We start from the raw sequence: 22,671 nt of genomic DNA, 5'->3' as shown, positions 1-22,671 counted from the left end.
AAGCTGCAAGATGTAAAAGTAATGAGATATTAGCTCAGATAACAGGTGTAAATTTCCTTTCATGATTGTTACCCCAACCTATCTCTCCCATCTTCCACAATAAAAGAGGATAAAAGAAAGATTCTTACATACCCTCCTGTCCACCTATGAAATGAAGCCAATTTAACAGAGCATGCTATTATTTGCTCAAAGATCCTTATCACATAGGTAATAATGGAAAACATTTTGTGGTGCTGTACCTCATGTGGAAGAAGTTTGTTTGCCAGTTTGTTTCCCAAACAACCACTGTCCAAGCAGTGTCTCTCTTCCATGCCACCTACAGCTGCCTTTATGCTGCTGTACCTCATGTGAAAGAGAGTTGCCCATTGCACAACCTTCATTTCACAAGCATTCATGGACTTCCACTTGGCTCAGCTCATTTTGCAGGACAGGACCAACCATGAGAGGAAGTCCATGAATGCTTGAGGCAGATTCCAGTAAATTTTGTCCCAACCATATATCCAGCAAATATTTGCCCACGGGATCCCATGAGTGCAACAATATCTTCTTCCCAACTTCCCCAGTAACTGGTGTTACATAAGAATCCTGAAGGTAGCATATAGAGACATCAGGACTAGAAGCCATTGATGGTTTTCTCCTTCATGACTTTGTCTAGTCCTGCCTTTAAAGTGATCAGAATTGGTGGCCATCACTACACATTGTAGAAATGAATTAGAGAGTTTAACTATACACTGAGTGAAGGAGCCAATCCTGGAGGAGTTGGCAACCCTAGTACAAAAGTGCACTGATGTACAATTTATGAGCACCCATGTTTTTTTAATCTATCTAGAAAGAAATATTAAACACCTTCAGATCTCTACACAACCATGTATATATTACAATAACCCATCCTGACAATAAGAGATAGTGGGCATTAGGACATGCTACATTAGGACATCGCTCAAGCGATGCTCAGGCCCACTGTGGGTTGTTGCTTTCTGTTGGTTCTCCAGCCAGTATGTCAAGAGACACCAAAACAGGACTGACTTATCTTCCCCTTCCTGCCATGACCGTGACCTATTTTTTGGGTTGCTGCCATTCTTTTCAGACAGGAAAAAAGCAGAGGTTACCATGAGTGTGTTCAGTCTTCTCCCAAAAGCAGGCCCAAGGAAAGAGAGCCATGCTCTCTTTGCAATCATTCCAGAGTGCAGGGCATGCAATAATGGGCTCAGGTTAAAGGAAGCCAGATTCTGGCTAGACATCTGGAAGAATATCCTGACTGTTACAGAGCAACAGGACAAGGAAATCAAATACCTAGGGAGGTTGTGGGTTCTCCCACATGGAGGCATGGAAGATAGAGCTGGACAGCTGGGTTCTTCTTATGGATCACTAACTGGTTCAAGAACAGAAGACAGATGGTGGGAATAAATGGCAATTTCTCCCAATGGAGACATGTCACCAGTGGAGTCCCACAGGGTTCTGTATTGGGACCAGGGAGACACTGGAACCAGCTGCCTAAAGAGGTGGTGGGCTCTCCCATACTAGAGACATTCAAAAAGAAACCAGACAGCCATCTGAGTGGGATGGTGTACCGTGGTGTCCTGCAGCAGCATGGGGTTGGACCTGTTAGCCTTCTTGGCCCCTTCCAACTCTTCTATTCTATGATTCTACTTTTCTCCCTTTCCCATAACACTCCACCCAGGGTCATCCCATGAAGGTGATTGGTGGGAAGTTTAGGACAGATAAAAGGAAACACTTCTCACAATGTATAGTTAAAATATGGAATTCGCAGCTACAAGAAGTGGTGATAGCCACCAAACTGGACAGCTTTAAATAGACATTGGACAGATGCATGAAGGAGGAGGCTATCAGTGGCTATTAGCCTTGTTAACATTTCTTTACCAGAGCCTGCATACACCAGTTGCTGAGGACCTTGGGCAGGAGGAGGTCTTGCACCCATCTTGCTTGAGGGATCTTGCAAGCAGCTGCTTTGCCACCATGTGCCTGGAGAGTTGGGCTGGACCTTGGTGATGATCCAGCATGGCTTTTCTTATATTCTTATGACAGCCATTTGTCAGGGGTACATTTACTTGGGTTCTGTACTGAGCAGGTGGTGGGATCCAATGCTCCCTTCCAGCTCTACTATTTTATAATTCTATGATTTGTTTGAGTGTAGAAGTGTACATATGATTGCATTATTAGCATTTTAAAAATTCTGTTCTTGGGAAATCCAGGCAGAACTCAGGAGATCTTGGTTCTAGTCCATCCTGACAGACTCTCAGCCCAACCTTTATCACATGGTTGTTAGGTAGATAAAATGAAGAGGAGAAGGAATTTATAAGCCACCTTGGTATCCTTGCAAGATGAAAACTATGGAAATATCATTTCCATTTTTTAAAAAGAGGTAAATAAACATTCAAAACCAAACTTACCCCAGAGTGCCATGAAAATTGAGAAAAAGACTGTGGCAGGGTTATCGAATAAGTGGCTGGCACGTGCTGTACCACAAGCACTACTAAGGTTCCAGTAGTCACATGTCTTGTCACAGAGAGGACACATGGTGAAGGCATTATGTTGGTCACACATCTCCTTACTATGAAGAGCAAAATTCAAAGACAAGATAGAAAAGTTATATGTAGGTGCTGATGCTACTTAGTTGCTTTCTGCTACTTAAAATTCACACAGCAAGTACAGAATTGGCCCAGGTGGTACCATATTTTCTGAAGATGGTGGTAAATTGTTTAAGCAGAGACTGCCACAATAACAGATGAAAAAGAATTAGATATGGATATGCACGCTGGTACAGTGTGGTAGGAATCATGCCAAAATTTTAAAAAGTTTCGAAGGTTTCAATCAAGGTTCTATGCAGGTGTTGAGTTCATATATATGATGCACAGAGACCGCAAATAAAAATGTGGGTGTTTTCATTCTTATTCATTTGAAACTTATTTAATTCACTTCTATATTGATATACTGTTCCAAGTGGCATACAAAGGATACAAACAGTAATATAAAGAACAATGAGCAGCAGCAGGAGCAATAGATAACTAAGGCCTTGTAAATTTGAATACAAAGTAAACTAGTACAATTTGATACAATTAAATTACAATCATGAAGTTGGAAAAAAAGCTCAAGCAAGGTAACAACATCACAAAAATCTAAGTCCCTCAATAAAACCTTTCTGTAGGCTTATTGCCAAATTCAGTTTAGAGGAAGACCTAAGAATGGAACCAGAACATAACAGCAAGAAGTAGGAGAAAGAAATCAGCTGGGGAAGGTCATTTAAACTTTTCCCTATCCCCCATTACTCTTGCTTTCTCAACCCTCCACCAACATTTTCTTCAACCATTGGTTTGCTGCAGTTTGAAGAAGAGTATCTTAAGTAGTATCATATAGAGTAGGTATGGCAGGCTGGTGAAAACTTAAGCACCCCTGTTTTGCACATTGTTTCTTCCTTCCAAAAATGCCCTTTCCCACCCCTATCATTTTCAAATATTCCCAGACTTGTCTCTCCAATAAGTATTTAGTTTTGCATTAAACTACTTGTAAATGTAGTCATTACTGTTACCCATGCGTTCACACACATGGGATCTGTGCCTGCACAAAACCTTGTTCTGAAAACTCCTGTAGCTGAGAAATTTTGGTGGGAAACCAGTAGTTTCAAATAAAGAACAAATATAGAAAATATAGCAGCAAAGAAAGTGGAATGATAGATAAGAGAGAAACAAATGGCATGTGGACAGCGCAGAAAGTTGACAACAATGAGAGATACTCCTAATGAGGCAACCACAATGACAGCTGAATGGGAACTGAAGGGAAAAGTGGAAACCTGCTATAGACATGTGTAAGGCAGCAGTGGGGGAAAGTTTTTTGCTGGAATTCCTCAACTAGGAAACTTTCCCCAAATGGAGAAGGACAACTACAGGTACAAAGCACGTCAATAAAGAAAATAGTGGAAGACTTTTTTACAAAGCTATACAAAGCTAAAGAAATATCAACTGAGGTGGTTTATGAATCCACCGAAACTGCCGGAAAATCTACCGAAACTGCCAGAGAAATATAAAAAAAATTAAATGAAGAAATAACAATGACAGAAGTAATCAAAGCAAATGAGACAAAAGAATGATAAAACCCCTGGCCTGGATGGACTACCAGTGAAGTATTATAAATGTTTTGAAGGAATTTTATGTACACCTCTGAAGGACATATGCTGTACTGTACTGTTAGATGCCAAAATACCGAATACTTGGATTGAGGCAAATATTACTTTAATTCCAAAAGAAGATATGGACTTGACATGATCCAGAACTGTAGATCTTTATCATTTCTAAATGTGGATTATGAAATTTTTGCTTCTGTAATGGCAGAAAGTTTGAAGAAATACCTAATAGACTTTATACATACAGATCAAAATGGTTATTTTACCTAAGAGACAAATTAGGAAAAACATGAGAATTATCTTGGACATCTTAGAATACTATGAAATGCATTCTGAAAATCAATGGCACTATTGTTTCTAGATGCACAGAAGGCCTTTGACAATGTTAACTGGCAATTCATGAAACAGCAATTAGAACAAATGGAATTTGGTGGAAAAATTATTAATGCAATATCAAGTATTTATCAAAAACAGACTGCCAGGATAATAATCAATTGGAGAATTTACAGACACTATAGACATTCAAAAGGGCACAGACAAGGATGCCCACTATCACCATTGTTATTTATATTGCTTCTAGAAGTTTTAAATGGAAATGTTAGAGAAGTTATGGATATTAAAGGTGCCAGAATCAGAGATAAAAGCTATGAACTTCAAGCATTTGCAGATTACTTATTCTTTATCTTAGAAGATCCTTTGGTAACGATGCCCTAATTCTTAAAAAAGATAGAAGATTATGGTGAAGTTACTGGGATGAAAATAAATAGGGAAAAGACTAAACTGTTCATTAAAAATCTTTCCTTGAACCAAAAAACAACTTTGATGGAGCAAGAAGACCTTCAAATAGTTAACAAGGTTTAATTTTTCTTACAGCTAGATGTGCTACATTGAAAGAAGACAACTATGTTAAACTATTTAAGGAGATTAAGAGTGATCTAGAAAAATGGGCTAACTTGCAATTATCACTGTTGAGAAGAATAGCAATAGTTAAAATGAATATATTACCAAAACATTTGTTCTTATTCCAAACAATTCCTATAAAAGTTGATTAAACATTTTTTGATGAATTAAATACTCAAATTCTGAGATTTATATGGCCAAAGAAAAAATCAAAGGATTAAGTTAAAAATGCTCCAGGAAGTCAAAGGGAATGGGGGCTTTGGCCTTCCTGATTGGTCGCTGTATTATCAAGCCTGTGTTTTAATGTGGTTAAAAGAATGGATAACTTTAAGAAATAAGAGAATTTTCTATCTTGAAGGACATGATTTACAAATGGGATGGCATGCTTTTATGTGGTATGAGAAATGTAAGACAAATGGTTACTTCTTAAATCATTATATTAGAAATTCATTGATGTTGGTCTGGGAAAAACTAAAGACAAAGCTTTATACTAAGTTGCCGAGGTGGCTTTCTCCTATGGAAACACTTACATATCCAAATGCACTGAACTTTAATATGATTGTGAGATATGATGATACCTTAGATAATGATGAAAAATTGAAACTGAATCAAGAACTACAGGAACAGGGTATTGATCTTTCTTGGTGACACAAGATACAAATACAATCGAGATATACTAAAGACGATAGAATGTATGGTTTTCATAAGGAACAAACAACATTTGATCAAATAATTTTATAATCAGATGAAAAAATGATTAAAAGATTGTATAATTTTCTTTTGGACATGAAAATGGAAGATGAACAAGTTAAGGAAACTATGATAACATGGCGTGACTGTGTCAGGAGAGGGATGCCAGCTAAAGCTGCCTCTTCCTTGATTTTCCATGAAGAGCAACACCAGAAGGACAGTGCACTCATCAGGTCTTTATTGCCTCTTTACACTTTCATCAGTTCACTTCCTGTAGCACCTTGGCCTGGCCTGCTCTGGCTCCCTTCCCTCCTGCTGTTATGGCAACAAACGCTCTCCGTTTGTGCTGGCTCGCCTGCCAGCGATTGCCCGCCCGCTCTCCACACATGTGTCCCACTTTCTCCCCTCTCTTCAGTCTCCCCTGCTCACTCCCTCTCTCCTCCTTTATCCACCCTCCTCCTGCACCACTCCACCCAACCAGCTGTTCCTGCCTCTGTCCGCAATCCCGTACAGCTGTGCGCTTGCACGTGTCTCCCGGCCATGGTCTTCTAGCGAGTTGCTCTCTCCCAGCTTTGCCCTGTTATTTTCTGCCCTGCTCTGTGGAAGGCCCCAGGAAAAGGGGTGAGCCCCCCTGCCTCCTCACATACCCCCCCTCCAAGAGGGGATCACCATCTCCATGTACGGGCCAGGGACCTTGGTGGGAAAAGAAATCAGCGTTAGCATGTTGATGACCCTGCCTATGCTTGACTGTAAATGCATATGGCTGTAACGCTAAATACCAACGGGGATTGTCATCCTTCATGCTATTCAACCACTGTAATGGGGTATGGTCAGTGACCAATGTGAAATGGGGCTCTTCAGAGATAATGTCTCAGTGCTAGAGTAGCCCATTTGACGACTAGTGCTTCCCTTTCTATTGTAGAGTACCGGCGCTCTCGAGGTTCCAGCTTACGGCTCGAGTAGAGTACCGGATGTTCAGCTGCCCTTTCTCCCTGGGTCAAAACTGCTCCCAAGCCCATGGTTGAGGTGTCGGTTTGGAGGATGAAAGGCCGGGAGAAATCTGGTGACCGTAAAACAGGCTGGCTGAGGAGACAGGTCCTCAGTTCTTCAAAAACTGGCTTTGCCTTTTCTTAAGCGTCTCTGTTAAGGGGGCCGCTTTGGAGGAGAAATGAGGGATGAATTGCCTATAGTAACTGGCCAGGCCCAGGAACTGTTGTACTTCTTTGTGCGCGGCCGTGGCCACTGGCTCAGCTTTTCCACCTTATCTGCCATAGGTTGTATCTGCCCGTGACCTACAATATACCCCAAATACTGCACCTCCTGTCACACTATTCTACACTTGCCTGGATTAGCCATCAACCCAGCCTGCCTTAGAGCCAATAAAACTTGCCGGAGGTGGTCTAGATGTTCCCCCCAGGTACGACTGAAAATGACAATGTCATCAATATATGCAGCCGCACAATGAGACAAATGCCTCAAGACTTTATCCATAAGCCACTGAAAGGTTGCGGCCACCCCATGTAATCCAAAGGGCATATATTTAAATTGAAACAACCCTACAGGGGTGGCAAAGGCTGTTTTTTCTTTGGATTCTTCCATCAATGGGATTTGCTAATACCCCTTAGTGAGATCTAGTGTCAAAAGGAAATGGGCCTGCCCCAGAGGATCCAGCAACCCATCTATTTGGGGCATGGGGTATGCATCAAACTTTGATACCTCATTTACCCTTCAAAAATCAATACAGAAATGGACATTTTTATCCTGCTTGGGAACCAAGACCAGCTGACTTCTCCAAGCACTCACTGATTCATCAATGACCCCTAACTGGAGCATCCATCTTACCTCCTCTACTATCACTGGCTCCAGTTGCGGCAGGCAGGAATGAGTTGGTACCCTTACAATGGCCCCGGGACCATTTGTATATGGTGAGCTACGACTGTTGTGTGCCCAGGTTGGTCAGAGAATACCTCTGCAAATTCTGCCTCCAAGGCCCAGACTTGCGCTATTTGAGTGGGTGTTAGTTGTGGATCAAGAGATAACTTTCCAGGGGCTAAAGCCTGAGCCTTGGGCGACTCGACTGTGCAGTCTGCCTGATTACTTGTACTATCCCTCTCTCTCTAGGCCTTGAGTAGATTTACATGGTAAATCTGGGTCAAGTGCCACCTATCCATGAGGCGTATCTCATAGTCCACCGGCCCCACACTCCTAACAACCTCGTAAGGTCCCTGCCACTGAGCAAACAACTTGCCCCCTTCTGTGGGCAGGAGCAGAAGAATGCGCTGGCCTGGTTGAAACGTCCGGGGTTGGACGTGCCAATCGTAATAGTACTGCTGCTCTCCTTGGTCCTGCCTTAAATTACTCTCGGCCCGTTGAGCCAGGTCGGTGAGGTGTTTTCTCATATCCAACACATACCTGAGGGTAGAGGTGGGCTCTGGGGCTGATGTCTCCCAATGCTCCTTGACCAGGTCTAGAATTCCCCGGGGGTGTCGCCCATATAGCAGCTCAAATGGTGAAAACCCTATCGAGGCTTGAGGTACCTCCCGTATCGCGAACATCAGGGGGCCCAACAAAACATGCCATTGTTGTGGATAGGTTGCCACAAACTTTCTAAGCACCTGTTTAAGGGTCTGATTGAAGCATTCCACTGGATGATAGACCATGGTGTGTAGTGGCCTTATCCTCAACAGTTCCCACATCTGCCTCATCACCTGACTCATGAAATTAGTGCCCTGATCAGTCTAAATTTCCTTGGGGAAGCCCACCCAGGCAAACCCCCCCAACAGCTCTTGGGCGATAACCCGAGCTGAAGTACTTCTTACAGGCACGGCCTCAGGGTATTGGGTCGCATAGTTAATTACCACCAGTATATATTGGTGCCCCATGCTGACCTCTCCAAGGGCCCTACCAGATCCACCCCAATCCTTTCGAAGGGCTCCCCTATAACTGGCATTGGTATCAAGGGCCCTGCAGGGGTCGCCTTCCTCTGAGTCTTCTGGCATTCCGGACAGGACAAACAGTATTGCCTGGCCTGAGCATATACCCCTAGCCAGTAGAACCTCTGGACAAGCCTGTCAGTGGTTTTCTCCACCGCCAGCTGGCTAGCGGTAGGTAGGTCATGGGCTAGTCGTAAAACAGCTAGCCTCAGGGGTTCAGGAATCACCAACTGTCTCAGTTCACTTTGTCCTTCCTGCACAGGTACAACCCTAGACAGCAATCCCCCTGCAATCTCAAAGTGGGAACCACTCCTTGCACCCTCTCTTGCTCCTGAGGGGTCCTGGGCTTGTCTCAGGGCATGGACAAGAGAGGCATCATTTTGCTGGAGGAAGACCAGCTGCTTGCAGGAGGTATGCAGGGCTGTAAGGTCTACGTCTTCCTCCTCCCCTGCCAAGGCAACCTCCGAGCTCACCTCATTCACCAACTCTTCAAAATGGGGCCAATCATGTCCAATTGTCACTTCATAAGCTAAACTGGGAACAACCCGCACCCTGCATAGGTGTACCTTCCCTTTTACCTCCACCTTAGCTCATCGGGTGGCATAAGGCTTGACATCCCCATGCATACATTTTACCTGCAGTATTTCTTCCAATGGGCTGCCCTGGGCTTGCCTAACCAGGGTGCGACCACAGCCGGTGTCTACCAAGGCCTCAACCTCTTTCCCATCCACCCTGGCCTGAACCCACCAAGCTTGCTGAGGAGTGGCACTCACTGGGGTGGACCACCAGGCTTCCACGAAGTCACACTCCATCAACGGACAGTCCCTCTGGAAATGCCCCTCCTTGCCACAAGTAAAGCACACTTGCTTCAGCTGAGATCCTCTTCCTTTCCCATTTGTAAGTTGTGGCGAAGCTGCCCCCCCCCCCCAGGTGCACGCACTTCCAACTGAGCAACCGCCTTATGTCTCGTACCCCTTCCAGTGGGTGCTGGTCCATCTGCTCTCTGGGCCTCTGCTGCCATGGCCCCCAGTTGCTCTCTGTCTCTGGCCCTCCTGCCAGGGTGGACCCAGCCTGTCGCCTATATCTGGCTCCTCAGCAACCACAAAGGTTTCCATAAGACCAATGGCTTCCTCTAGGGTTTCAGGACTCTGGCACCTAACCCAGTGTCTGATTGGGGTGGGCAGGATCCTTATAAACTGTTCCATTAGGACCAGCTCAGCCACCTACAGCGCTGCGGACCACAGGCTTTATCCATCTCAGCCCATTGGCCCGAATCTTCTGTCCCACAGCCCTGGGCGAGGTGCCAGTCACATATACAACCCCTCTCATCTGCCGCCAATAGGTCTCTTCAGAGACATTCAAATTCTCTAGAATGGCCGCTTTTACTAAATCATATTGGCCTGCCGCTTCTGGGGTAAGGGTATCCACGGCTTCTTGGGCAGGACCCATGAGTCAAGGTGTTAGGATGAGGGCCCACTGGTCTTTGGGACATTTGGCTGCCAGGGCATCCCTTTTGAAGGCATTTAGAAAGGCTTCAGGGTCATCTTCTGTGGTCATCTTAGAGATCTGCATAAGCCCTAGGCCTTTTCCTCCTGTCTGCCCCACCAGGGTCTCAGCTTGAGGGCTTTGTAGTCCTCCCAGCACTTGCTGAAGCAAAGAGCTTTGGTTCTGGAGCTGGGTAGAGAAAACTTGCTCCATGAGCTACATCTGTTGTGCTGCTAATTGCTGCAACAGACGTTGTTGCTCCTGGGCCTGGAGCCTTTGCTGCTCAGCCCACCAGGCCATCCAGGAGTCAGCTGGGGTGGAGGGGGGAGATGACCTGTGCCCCCCCATGCCGCTCTGCCCGCATCATTCTCCACCACTGTGACTGTGTCAGGAGAGGGGTGCCAGCTAAAGCTGCCTCTTCCTTGATTTTCCATGAAAAGCAACACCAGAAGGACAGTGCACTCACCCGGTCTTTATTGCCTCTTTACACTTTCACCGGTTCGCTTCCCGTAGTGCCTTGGCCTGGCCTGCTCTGGCTCCCTTCCCTCCTGGCGCTATGGCAACGAACGCTCTCCATTTGTGCTGGCTCACCTGCCAGCACATGTGTGTCCTGCTTTCTCCCCTCTCTTCAGTCTCCCCTGCTCACCCCCTCTCTCCTCCTTTATCCACCCTCCTCCTGCACCACCCCACCCAACTGAGCTGTTCCTGCCTCTGTCTGCAATCCCATACAGCTGTGAGCTCACACCCTGGCCGTGGTCTTCTCACGAGTTGCTCTCCCCACACAGATTCCCAGACTTGCCCTGTTATCTTCGGCCCTGGTCTGTGGAAGGCCCCAGGAAAAGGGGTGAGCCCCCTGCCTCCTGCCTCCGCACATATGGGCACAAAATTTTGGATATATTATTGAGTTACAGAAATGGCAAAAGCTGTAGGAAAGAAATATTAAGATAACCTTAGCAACTTCATATAAAGAAAGCCTTTATAAAATGTTTTATAGATGGTATTTATCACTGAATAGACTAGCAAAAAATGTTCCCAAATATGTCAAATACATAGATGTTGGAAATGTAAGCACAAACCTGGTACTTTCTATCATATGTGGTGGACTTATGTTAAGGCAAAAGAATACTGGGTTAAAATACACAAATGGCTTGAAGAAATGCTACAAAAACCTTTAATATTTAAACCTGAAGTATTTCTATTAGGCATTATTCCTGATGATTTTGATAAACAGTGTATATATTTGATCTTACATGTAATTATTGCGGAAAGGATTGTATTTGCCCAATACTGGAGGAATGAAGAGCCACCTACCAATGAGCTGATCTTAAAAAAGATTTTGGATTGTGCAGAACTGGACAGATTGACTTTGTCTTTGAAGGACAAGGAAGATACATACTTCTATCAAAGTTGGAATTCCTTTTATTTTTGGTTAGAGAAATGGGACTATATGAAGAATTGAATATGGTTATTGAGTGTAAAAAAAAAAAGTAAGATGTCAACCCAGTATGTCCAATGTCTTGGGAATAATTGCTGTTTTAGTTTTAAATTTGTAGAGAAAATAATTTAAAAAAATATTTTAAAAAAGAGAAAACTTTGCCCAGTGAAAGTCAGCACAAGTATAGAGCCCATGTGTGTAATGCTCAGAGATCACAAAGGAGAATTACTGTTACACTCCAATTCAACAAATTCAGGAAATTCCAGGGGCACAGGGCTCAGTTTCCTTTGGAAGGATATCAGTGGATTATTGACATTTTGTAACACTCATTTTATTTATAAATACACTGTATAATCATAGGTGGAAGAACAATTGAAATATTCCAGTAGAGATCCCCATCAAATTTACAGAGACACCTTAGGCTACTTCAAGGTGGTTCCCCCAGGCAGCAAATTGTGGGGGCATTAAACAACCTCCTAAAAGTGACAGCAGTGTCTTTATGGTGGTGGTAGCATTCTGGCTCTTTGCTCCTATGACAAATGTCACAATAGAAAAGCAAGATGCACACCTTTTCAGTGTTGCTGAGGAGCCTCAGCAGATGGAATTCTTGTCCCCACCCTGCTTGGAGGGTCCTGAGGACAGTTGGTTTGTTACTGTTTGAATGGAGTGCTTCATTGAATGGACCATTTAGCCTGATCCAGCATGGCTTTTCTTGGGTTCTTATGAGAACCTGCCTGGATCAAATGCAGGTTCTCTAAAGAATTCCTGTGTTGCCACAGCAGAGGCTATCTCCAGGACCACCTTACTCAGAACATTTCTCTCTCTGAGGAAGGTACTAAGTGAGTAATGCGAAGTCTAGGCAGCAGGATTGTACTGCTAGGAAAAAGAAGAGAGGGAAATGCTGGTTGCAGTGGTGGTGTAAAGAGAGAAGCAGAGGAAAGTAGTGGCAGTGGCAGCCACAGCTGGAGGAGAGAAAATGAAGCAGCTGGCAGCATGTCTTCCTCTAGGCCACTAAAATCCACCTTACCCAAAGCAAGAAAATGTGTCCAAATGCAACTGGAAAGATCCCTGAACCTGTTGGCTTTCAGTGTCCTAAACCTCAGATCAGCTCTCTCTCCCAGTGACATATTCTCCTGGTCATACAATTGTTTCTTTTTCTTTTTTTTACAGACAGGCTTATAATTAACAGCAATTAAATTATATAACTGCTTGGGTGGGTGGGGGGAGGTGGCAGGGAGGCATGCTCCTAACCCCTTTTCTATTTTTTCCCTATTGAAAACTTCCCAGAGTAATCCTTTATCAAGAAGCAAGCAACTCCCATGGAAACACAACACTTATCCTGAAATATTAATACTCCTTCGTTTATTTCAAAAAACCTGGCAAGTATTTTCCTTAAGACAGAAGTGGACATCCCATGCCTCTTACAGGGGCACAACCCCTGACCTATGTATGCACTATGTACTGTCTGGCATGGCTGCATTCACTTTCCATACAGCCTAACTGACCAAGCTGCTATACCCATTCCCTCCCTCAGGGACCCCAAAGCAGCAAGGACTGTTGCTTTTGCACCCCTAATGCAACTATCTTGATTAGGGATGCTGGGACATGGAGGAGGCTTTAGTACCTCTATCTCTCCCAGCAACCTTGAAGCAAAATTATGCTGGCAGAGAAGAAGTCTAGCCACCCTTTCTCCCAGGAATCGCATCCTCCTTTGTGTACACATGCACACTCATATGCACAGCCCACAATACTACAGAATCAGCACCACATGCAGCCATTGTCAACCCAGAGTCACAATTCTATAACAGGAAAGTGATAGAAAACCGTAGCAATACAAAGAATGTCTACATTCAGTATGTGCATACTGTTTGCCAGTCCATAAACAGAGTTGTTGGAGTATAGTGATGATAAAAGCTGTTCTCCCCTTAAAAAGTTACACTAGCACTGATTAAGAGAGAGAGAGAGAGAGAGAGAGAGAGAGAGAGAGAGAGAGAGAGAGAGAGAGAGAGTTTACTAAGTTTAAAAGACACCAGAGGGTGCTATAGATACGGTTTTGTCATGCATTCTACCACTTTAGTTATTAGATGGAAGTATTTTTAAAGCAGAAAGAATAAATACAATCATTTAACACATATATCACAGTAAAAATAAGTACTGAGGCATACATCCTGCCTTCTGGCTTATGTTCTAAGGGTCAACATACACATGGCAATCATGCATACTTTTTCTTTGATGGGTTCCCCTGTGTTTATTGGCCTAAAGAGGCTATGCTTTTGAGGGCATGGGAGCTGGACAGAAAAGGCAGGGGACAGAGATAACATTTGAGAACACCAAAACAGAGAGAAGAAAAATATGTGTGCATTTAAATATACCAATGGAAGAATACAGGGAGATCTCATAAAACTCAAGCCATTCTAATGGTAGGGCGTTGCGAGGGAGAAAATGCATGGAACAACTATCTTTGAGTTTATGGAGAACAAGGATACTAGAACAGCAAAAACAACTCTCTTATTCTCTTTCATTGGGTGGCCTTTGAGTTAAGCCCATGTTCCATAATCTTTCCAGTTCTTAAACAAGTGTATAGTCACCAGTACAGTCACTTGGTTCTGGCCAGGGCACTCTGTACCCTGGGACTGGTGAGGAGCTTTGGGGACCAGTGGGGAAGAGGACTGCTATGTGGCAATTTCAGACCTGCTGCTGCTGCAACTGCCCCTCATCACTCTCAGCTTCCAGCTTTCCTCCTGGACCCAACACAGTCCATCAGGGCCAAGTGCCTGCACCTGACCTGACAATTCCAGCAGCCCTCATTAGCATAAAAGCTGGCCTGCTGATGAGGGGCAAGCTGCCACTAGCCCTGGCAGCAATATACCCAAATGGATGCCAAAAGGGGAAGTTGACTTTCTGGTTGCCCTTCACCACCCTGTGCTATGCTGGGGGCCCTGGCTGAGAGTGCATCTATGGTGACAAGTGAGAAGATGGAGTGGGGGGGGGGGCATTTAGTGTAGTGATGGGTAGATATGGTGCTGAGGGGATGACTGGCCAGGCAAGGGGAACACAGCCCAAACAGTTAATGGCTGACCTGTGTTTTTGTCCTCCCCCACCCATGGGTTTGATGGTTGCCATATCAGCTGGACCTCAGGTCTCTGGATGCTGCTTCTAAATGTCAGATTGATGAAGAATAATGTCTCCCTCAATCACAATATAATCATGGAAGAGGCAGCCAATCTGGCGTGTATAATTGAGACCTGGGTGGGTAAACAGGGAGGAGTTAGTCTCTCCCAGGTGTGTCCACTGGAATACTTGGTTCAGCATGAGGGCAGACATGAGCGCTGTGGAGTAGGGGTTGTGCTGGTCTATAGGAATTCCATCTCTTTCTCTTCAGGTACCCTGTCCATCCAACAACTAGTCTGTTGGTGTACCACCCACCCTGCAACCTACCAGTCTCTCTACCTGAGCTGACAGAGGGTCTCGGATGTGATGCTGAAGTCCCCCATTACCAACATTCATGCTTAGGGAACCTTATCTGGGATGGCTCAGGATTTCATGATCACCATGACAACCATGGGACTGTTCCAACATGTCACTTGCCCAATGTATGTAGTGGGGACTACGTGAGATGTTATCTTCTTGGCCAGATATGAGGATGATGCTCTGAGTATGGGGGACTTTGACTCAATCCCTCTATCACAGTAAGATCACCACCTGCTGAGATTTAGACTTTTGGCAGCTTTCCCCCTCTGCAAGGGTAAAGGTTCCATTAAGATGGTCCATTCATGGAAGCTAATAGATCTGGATGGCTTCCAGAGAATTCTGGGAGGATTTTCTGGCTGACATGGCTGGTGCGCCTGTTGAAGCCCTGGTCACTCTGTGGAATACAGAAATGACCTGGGCAGTTGACACGATCACTCCTAAGTGCCCTCTCTACAGTAGAGCTCAGACAGCTCTGTCATATACCCTGGAGCTGAGAGCAATGAAACAACTTAGGAGATGGCTGGAGTGCAGATGGAGAAATTCCAGTGAATGCAACAGAAACTTGGCATGTGCTTACAATTGAGTTAATCTGAGGCAGTGAAGGTGGCAAAGAAAAAATGCCTCAGTACTTCTATCCAATTTTCTCTTTGCCACCCAAATGAGCTTTTCAAGTTTGTCTGGATCTTATTACACTTGACTCCAGGAACACCTTGGAACCATCTTTGCCCTGCTGTAACCTACTCACTGGGCACTTCCAAGAAAAAATCTTTGCATCTGCTGAACTTTGACTCCTGAGTTACAGCAGTTAATTTGATGGAGCTATCCAGTTTTATTGGATGGGTTTCAGTTGGTACAGCTTGATGATGTGGACAAGATGCTTGGGCAGATTCATGAAACCACCTCAGTACTGGGTTCTTGACCCTCCTGGCTTATAAAAGTCTCCTTGGAAAGGGGGTGGTCCCACGCAGACCTAAAGAGCAAATATACCTTTCCTAGACAAGGTTATAGAGAGGATGATTGCCAATCAATCTCACTCTTGGATGAGACTGATTATCTGAATCCATTTCAACTGGAGTTCAGGCCTGGTTTTGGCACAGATATGGCCCCAATTGCCTCGTACCATCGGGTAGTGGAAGCATGACCCTCTTTCCATACCATCAACCATGGCATTCCTCTGGTGCAACTATCTGAGTTAGGTGTGGGGGGCATTGCATTGCAGTGGTTTTGTTCCTACCTGGAGGGCTGCCTCTAGAAGGTGGTGCTTTGGGAATACTGGTCAGGCCCATGGATCTCCAGCATGGAGTTCCTCAGGGGTCTGTTCTGTCCCCCATACTATTTAACATCTGCATGAATGGGCTCATCTGGAGTTTTAGAGTGCACCGTTTCAGTTTCTCCCCTTCATTGTAAGCATGTGAGGCTGTGGATGTGCCAAACCAGTGTCTAGCTACGACAATGGACTGCTAAACAAACAGAAACTTAATGCAGACAAGGCTGAGATGCTGTTCATGGGTGGTTTCTCTGACCGGATGGGGGATGTTCAACCTGTTCTGATGGGGTCACACTCTCCCTGAAGGTGTGGGCTCATAGCTTCAGGATGTACCGTGATCCATCTTTATCACTTCAGGCTCAGGTGGCATCAGTGACTCCAAGTGCCTTCTACCAGTTTTAGCTGGTAGCCCAGCTGTGCCCCTACCTAGTCAGAAATAGCCTGGCTTCAGTAATCAATGCTCTAGTAATCTATAGATTAGATTACTGAAACACACTCTACATGGGGCTGCCCCTGAAGATGGTTCAGAAGCTGCAACTGGTGCAGAATGTGGCAGCCAAATTAATAACTGGGACCCAGAGGTCTGAACATATAAGATCAGTTCTGGCCCACCTGCATTGGCTGCCTGTATGCTTTCAGTCCCAATTCAAGGTCTTAACCTATAAAACCCTATGCAGCTTGAGACTGCAGTACCTGTGGGATAGCCTCTCCTAACCTCAATCTACCCAGACACTACACTCAGCCTCTTGGACCTTCTTCCAGATGCCAATCCCCTGAGAGGTTTGGAGGGTGACTACTAGGAGAAGGTCTTTTCAGTAGTGGCCCCCATTTTTAGAACAACCTCTCTGCTGCAGCCCACCTGGCACCAAATTTGCCAACGTTTTGGCACCAGATTAAAACAACCTTCTTTGTGGAGGACTTTAAAGACCTCCCTGATCATTCAGGGGACTAATACAATTAGCCAGGTGCCTTTTACTCTTGGCTGTGTCTTTTAATGTTCTTTTTTGTTATTTTAAATTAATTGTTAATTGTTATGGTTTTTTATGTATTGTATTGTTTTTATATTTTGATGTACACTGCCTGGAGAGCTGTGGATACAGGCAGTATAGAAATGACAACAACAACAATAATACAGCATTTTGGATATCAAATCATATTGCACACATACAACCTTACCTAGGAATGTCACTTTCAATAGTTAGACATCCGTACAGGAACACTATGATTCCAACTACAGAAGATGGAATAAGAAATTCTGTGTATAAGCCCAACCAGGCAAAATACATTCCAATTTTTTCTCCAAAGTATTTTCTAAAGAAAGAAGATAAAATACAGATTAAAATTAGTCATAGTTATCTACAGGGCATTTTCCTCAAGAATATAAGTATTTTACAAATAATACCACTCACCCTATATTTTACTTGACAGGTGCAAAGGGAGAGAGACTCCCATTCCCAACCTGATATGGTGTAGGCAGGGGCACACAATTACCAGTAGACTGCTACCACCCCTTAACATTCACCCCAGCCATAGCCAGGGGACTATCAGACCTTTCAAGATACATTTGGGGCACAAAAATAAAGGTTCAAATCAACAGCCTCTATATCATTGAAATAGCTGTCTTGACAACAAGTGATACTGGTTTCTGACATGAAGCCAGGATCAGACTGAAAAGATGTTAAACATTTCTTGTTACTGATTCCATCATGAGGCTATATTTGCATACATTTTTACCTCTCCATCATTCAGTACACATCTGGGAAGATAGCCAACCAGATAATTTGGTTTCCCTCCAATCAGAGACAGGATGTCAGTGGGGAGGGCTGAACACAATGATGGCTGGATTGCCCCTTTTCTGATTCTCATTCTTGCTTCCCATCATATGAGCTTCCAGGACAAGGGCAGATACCATACTCAGAGCTCTAAAATGATTTCATGAAAAGGGCTTTGGAAATTAGGGTAAGAGCTGCAGGTGGTCTCCATACACACACTCAAAAAGAGTCTGTAGGGACTCCACACCTGATACAAAGATTCAACCCTTGAGCATGATTATTTCACAGTTATGGACCACCATATCAAGCTGTTATTTCCCACATCAGTATCCCTGGTTCCAGTGTGTGCATGGCATTGTTATGGGAAGGATCAGAGTGATCCACATGAAGGCAGTTTCTTCCAAGTATTATAAAATAATTTGGAATAAGTGGTCCACCTCAGGGAAGTGGTCTTTTGGTCCTGATGTGGCAACATACCAAAAAAAAAAAAGGGGGGGGGAGTCATTAAGAACAAAGCAAAACACCTTAAAAATAAAGAGAGAAAAATTTGGGGCCTCTACACAATAATTCCTTTTCCATGCTATCTGCCATTGAAAATTGTACAAGAAGACAGTATACTGTTCATTCTAGCCATGCCATGTCATCCAGGGTACATTTCTATTTAGCATTGCTTTTTAAGTTATCTTGACTAATTGTTGGACAATTGCCTCATGCATCCAGCCCCAGTCCCACATTGAAACAATTTGCTAATTGTTTTTCCTAATTAGATTCAATTACTTTCAATCCCAATGTTTCTCTCAACTATCACACACAATGTTAGCTCTATAGTTCTGCCCTCTGCAGGGTTTATGTTTTCTTTTATACAAAGTCAATTTCAAAGAATGCCCAGAGTGGGAAGCCTGCTTAACTCTTCTCTTCAGGTCATCTACTTTTTCAGCCCTGGGGAGAGAGTTATGATGAATCTGTATCTTTCACTCATGGATGAATAAACATGATGTTGGTGGTGATTCTGAAGGAACTGAGTTAAGTAGCTTTCTTTGTGTGTTCTTCCTCCACACAGATTTGCACTCATTCACTGCTCAGGCTAAACAGAAATTCTGGAGGAAAGAACCACAGAACTCTGCACAAGAAGCATTTTAATCCTAAACACTCACTTCGAGAGTTGATCTAACAGATTTGTTGTATTGAGGCTACTATCACCCACCACATACATGGAATATATAGATTATGTATATTGTTTTTGCCTGGAGAAGCAAAAAGGGAATTGCAACATTGGAATATGGATGAACAAATCTGTCAATGTTGTTTCCTCTCTGTTTCTCATTTTTCCTATCCTCATTTTTTTCTGGAGCTTTTCCACATTCATTTGCAACTTTTAAAAATGTCTATATGAAATTGTGTTTATTTTTTCTGCATTATTTTACCCAATTTATAGATATTTGTAAGCAGTTTCCTATTGATGTTTTCCCAATAATAAAAATTATGTTTTCAATAATATTGCTGTGCACAATTTCCCTTAATATACACATTTTTGTCCTTTAAAAAAATGAAACTTGCATTACAAAAGTGAGATGTGTAAATATTGCAAGATAACTATGTTCTAGTTCACATATTAATATAAGACATATGAATTCAGTATGTTCTTATCAAGCATTTTACTTATAATGTTTTGAAAAGGAAATGGTGTTGATTAAAAAAAGTATGACATTAGGCCTAGAGACAAGAGAGATTTATATTGCTTACACTGGCATAAGAACTGTGAGTCCAATGATTCATTTGTCTATAGGCTAGATTTTCTGGTTGTTTTTTACACCATGGCTATTTCTTGTTAAAGTAGTAAAAATGATAGGACATATCATGCATGGCTTCATGGTTTCAGTAGTTTGGATGTATCAGACTCCACTCCACAACTACCCAGGGAGAGAAATGCATGAGCATTTCATTTCAGTTTGCAAATCACTCGAAAATTTCCTGTTCACAATCCTGAATGTGAACAGGAATGTATTTTCATGAAAAATGTCCACAAATTCATGAATTTGTGTTTGCATTTGCAAAATGTGTACTCAAGCAATACACAATTTCCTGAAACCACACAACTTTCTTCTAGTGCACCAAGTTTAAACCACCAGATGTTTAGTGCATGAGGAAATCTGTGCGTGTATGTGGATTTTTGCATAACACTCACATTCTTCTGTTTTGCAGTTTTCTCGTTTACAAACATGATTATGAATCATGGGATGAGCAGTGCACTGGTGTTCAAAGAATCTTGATGAGCTCAGATATCACTAATTTACTCATCTTTACCCAGGATATCAAAACAAGTAAAGCAAAGACTCATATAAGAACCTGGATCTTCATGTAATGGAATATATAACTTTGCAGATTTATTTTTACAATTTTCAAAGCATCAATTCTACAGTACGGTTGTAAGTTGTCCTGGGATGTTTTGTAAAGGATGGGATATAATATTGTTAATAAATAAATAAATAATTTTCATTGTAAATATAGTTCAGTGTTCTTATCCCACATCAAATGCATGTGTTCAGATATGTCATGATTTTATAATGGTTTCCCTATTTCATGTGGAAATTGGATTTAAAATACAGCTTCCTGATATGGGTTTTAATAATTACACAATATGGTGTTTGATTGTGCTAAAATGGAAATTCCGGATATATCTTACACACAAGCTTGCCTGGAATTGGTCACTTTGTGCTGGTGGCACTTTTGGATTTGCAGTAAGAATTATTGCACAAAAAGCATAACTCACATTGCAGCAAAACCAATTCTAATAAATTTATCAACTCTGCCACTCCATTAAAAAAAATCAAAACCTATTGCCAATACTAGATTCAAGCATATTATGCTCTTACTATTCTAATGGTTCCCTCTTGCATGTATACCTTAACATGGTGATGGGGTCTGACAGAGAAATGTTGCCAGAACACCAGACTCTCTCACTAGGCTGGTCTCTGATAGGGTCACCCAGGAAACAATGGTCAAAGTTGAGGCACCAGTCTAAGATGCATCCCCACTCTCCTTTAGAAGTAACAGTCACAACAGCAGAAGAGAATGGGCACCTCTAATGCTATGGGAGAAAAACTCCTGAATGGCAGTTATTGGGCAGCACTAGTAGTTAAAGGTGGCACTGGCAAAGAATCTTTCAGAGACAACAGCAGTCAAGCTGAAGCTAACTTGGGTTAGTTCTGTGCACAAGGCAATGAGAACCATTTCTGATGTTTCCTAGTAAAAAAAACTTATGATGAAACAGTCCAGAATAAAACAAGAGATAGTGCCAGAATATGAGAAATCCAGGTCAGAAGACATTCAACCCACAGCCTGATGCAGCACAAGACATACAACTGGAACATGGAACAATAAAAAGTATGAAGCAAGGCAAACTGGAAACCATAAAGCAAGAAATGGACGAGTTAAGCACTGAAGTATTTGCTGGGAGTGAACTACAGTGGACTGAATTGGAGCATTTTCAGTCAGACAAATACATGATTTATGGAAGTGACAAACTCAGAAGAAATTAAATGGTTCTAACACTAAGGCAGGATGTAGCACAGCCAATAAGGGACTATATCATACAAAGTCCAGCTGAGTAAAGCTCAGAAAGCCAATCAACATAATCATTATTCAAGTCTACATTCCAACACAAATGCTGAAGAAGAAATTTAATTTTTTATGGAGGAATCCAAGATAAAATTTGTAACACATCAAACCAAGACATGCTGATAATTATAGGTGATGAGAATGCAAAAGTAGGAAACAAAGTAGAATTTAATGTTTTGGAAGAATTTGGCTTAGGGGTGAGAAATGAAGCTGGAGAATTATTCACAGAATTTTATGAAGTAATCTGTATATTACAAATACATAATCCAGGCTACAGTTCAGATGACTATACACATGAACATCACCAGGTAGCCAAGTTAGCAATCAAACAGACTAAGTAACTGAAAATAGGAGATGTAGTCTGTCTTCCAAAACCAGATTAGGAGCAGATTGTGGTAATAAATAATATAAAAGTTGAAAAAGATGACTAATGGAAGCAAAATACCAAAATACAACTTAAATAACATTCCTGAGAAATTTAAAATCCATATAAAGAACAGATTTGCATTACTGAACTTATTTGAGGATAAACCAGAATAACTGTGAACAGAGAGCTATTATTAGGAAAAAATACAAACAGAGCCTGCAATATTAGAAAGTGAAAATTGCTCTGAACGCACATGTATGAAACAAAGCATAAAAAACACACCCTATTTCAAGCTGTGTAGACACTAAATTAGTGCAAATCCTAAAAAAGAAAATGTCAACAAATATGGAAAACAAAACAATGGCCCACAGATTTCCAGTGTTCAATATACATTCCTATCCCCAAGAAATGATAAACTAAGGAGTATAGCAAATATAGGACAATTGCACTAATTTTCCAAAAAAGCAAAGTGATGTTCAATGTGTCGCAATAGACAATACTACTCTGTATGGAGCAAGAAATGACAGACATTCAAACTGGATTCTGAAAGAAAGAAAGAAAGAAAGAAAGAAAGAAAGAAAGAAAGAAAGAAAGA

The 22,671-nt window shown here is 42.7% G+C and overlaps 1 protein-coding gene across 1 annotated transcript in view; it reads right to left on the bottom strand.

Moving 5' to 3' along the window:
• ANO2 (anoctamin 2) overlaps positions 1 to 22,671 on the bottom strand; it is a 303,704-nt gene that overhangs the window by 165,171 nt on the left and 115,862 nt on the right. The window contains exons 12-13 of the mRNA XM_044422266.1: positions 17,496 to 17,630; positions 2,412 to 2,572 (exon numbers count right to left, since the gene is read on the bottom strand). Coding sequence (XP_044278201.1) covers positions 2,412 to 2,572; positions 17,496 to 17,630 — 296 coding nt within the window. The remainder of the gene's footprint in view (positions 1 to 2,411; positions 2,573 to 17,495; positions 17,631 to 22,671) is intronic.

The sequence above is a fragment of the Varanus komodoensis genome, unplaced genomic scaffold (genome assembly GCF_004798865.1).
Source record: "Varanus komodoensis strain SLA01 unplaced genomic scaffold, ASM479886v1 scaffold123, whole genome shotgun sequence".
NCBI classification, from domain to species: Eukaryota; Metazoa; Chordata; class Lepidosauria; order Squamata; family Varanidae; genus Varanus; species Varanus komodoensis.
The sequence above is the reverse complement of the archived record's forward strand: the minus strand, read 5'-3'. Positions and strand labels throughout refer to the sequence as shown.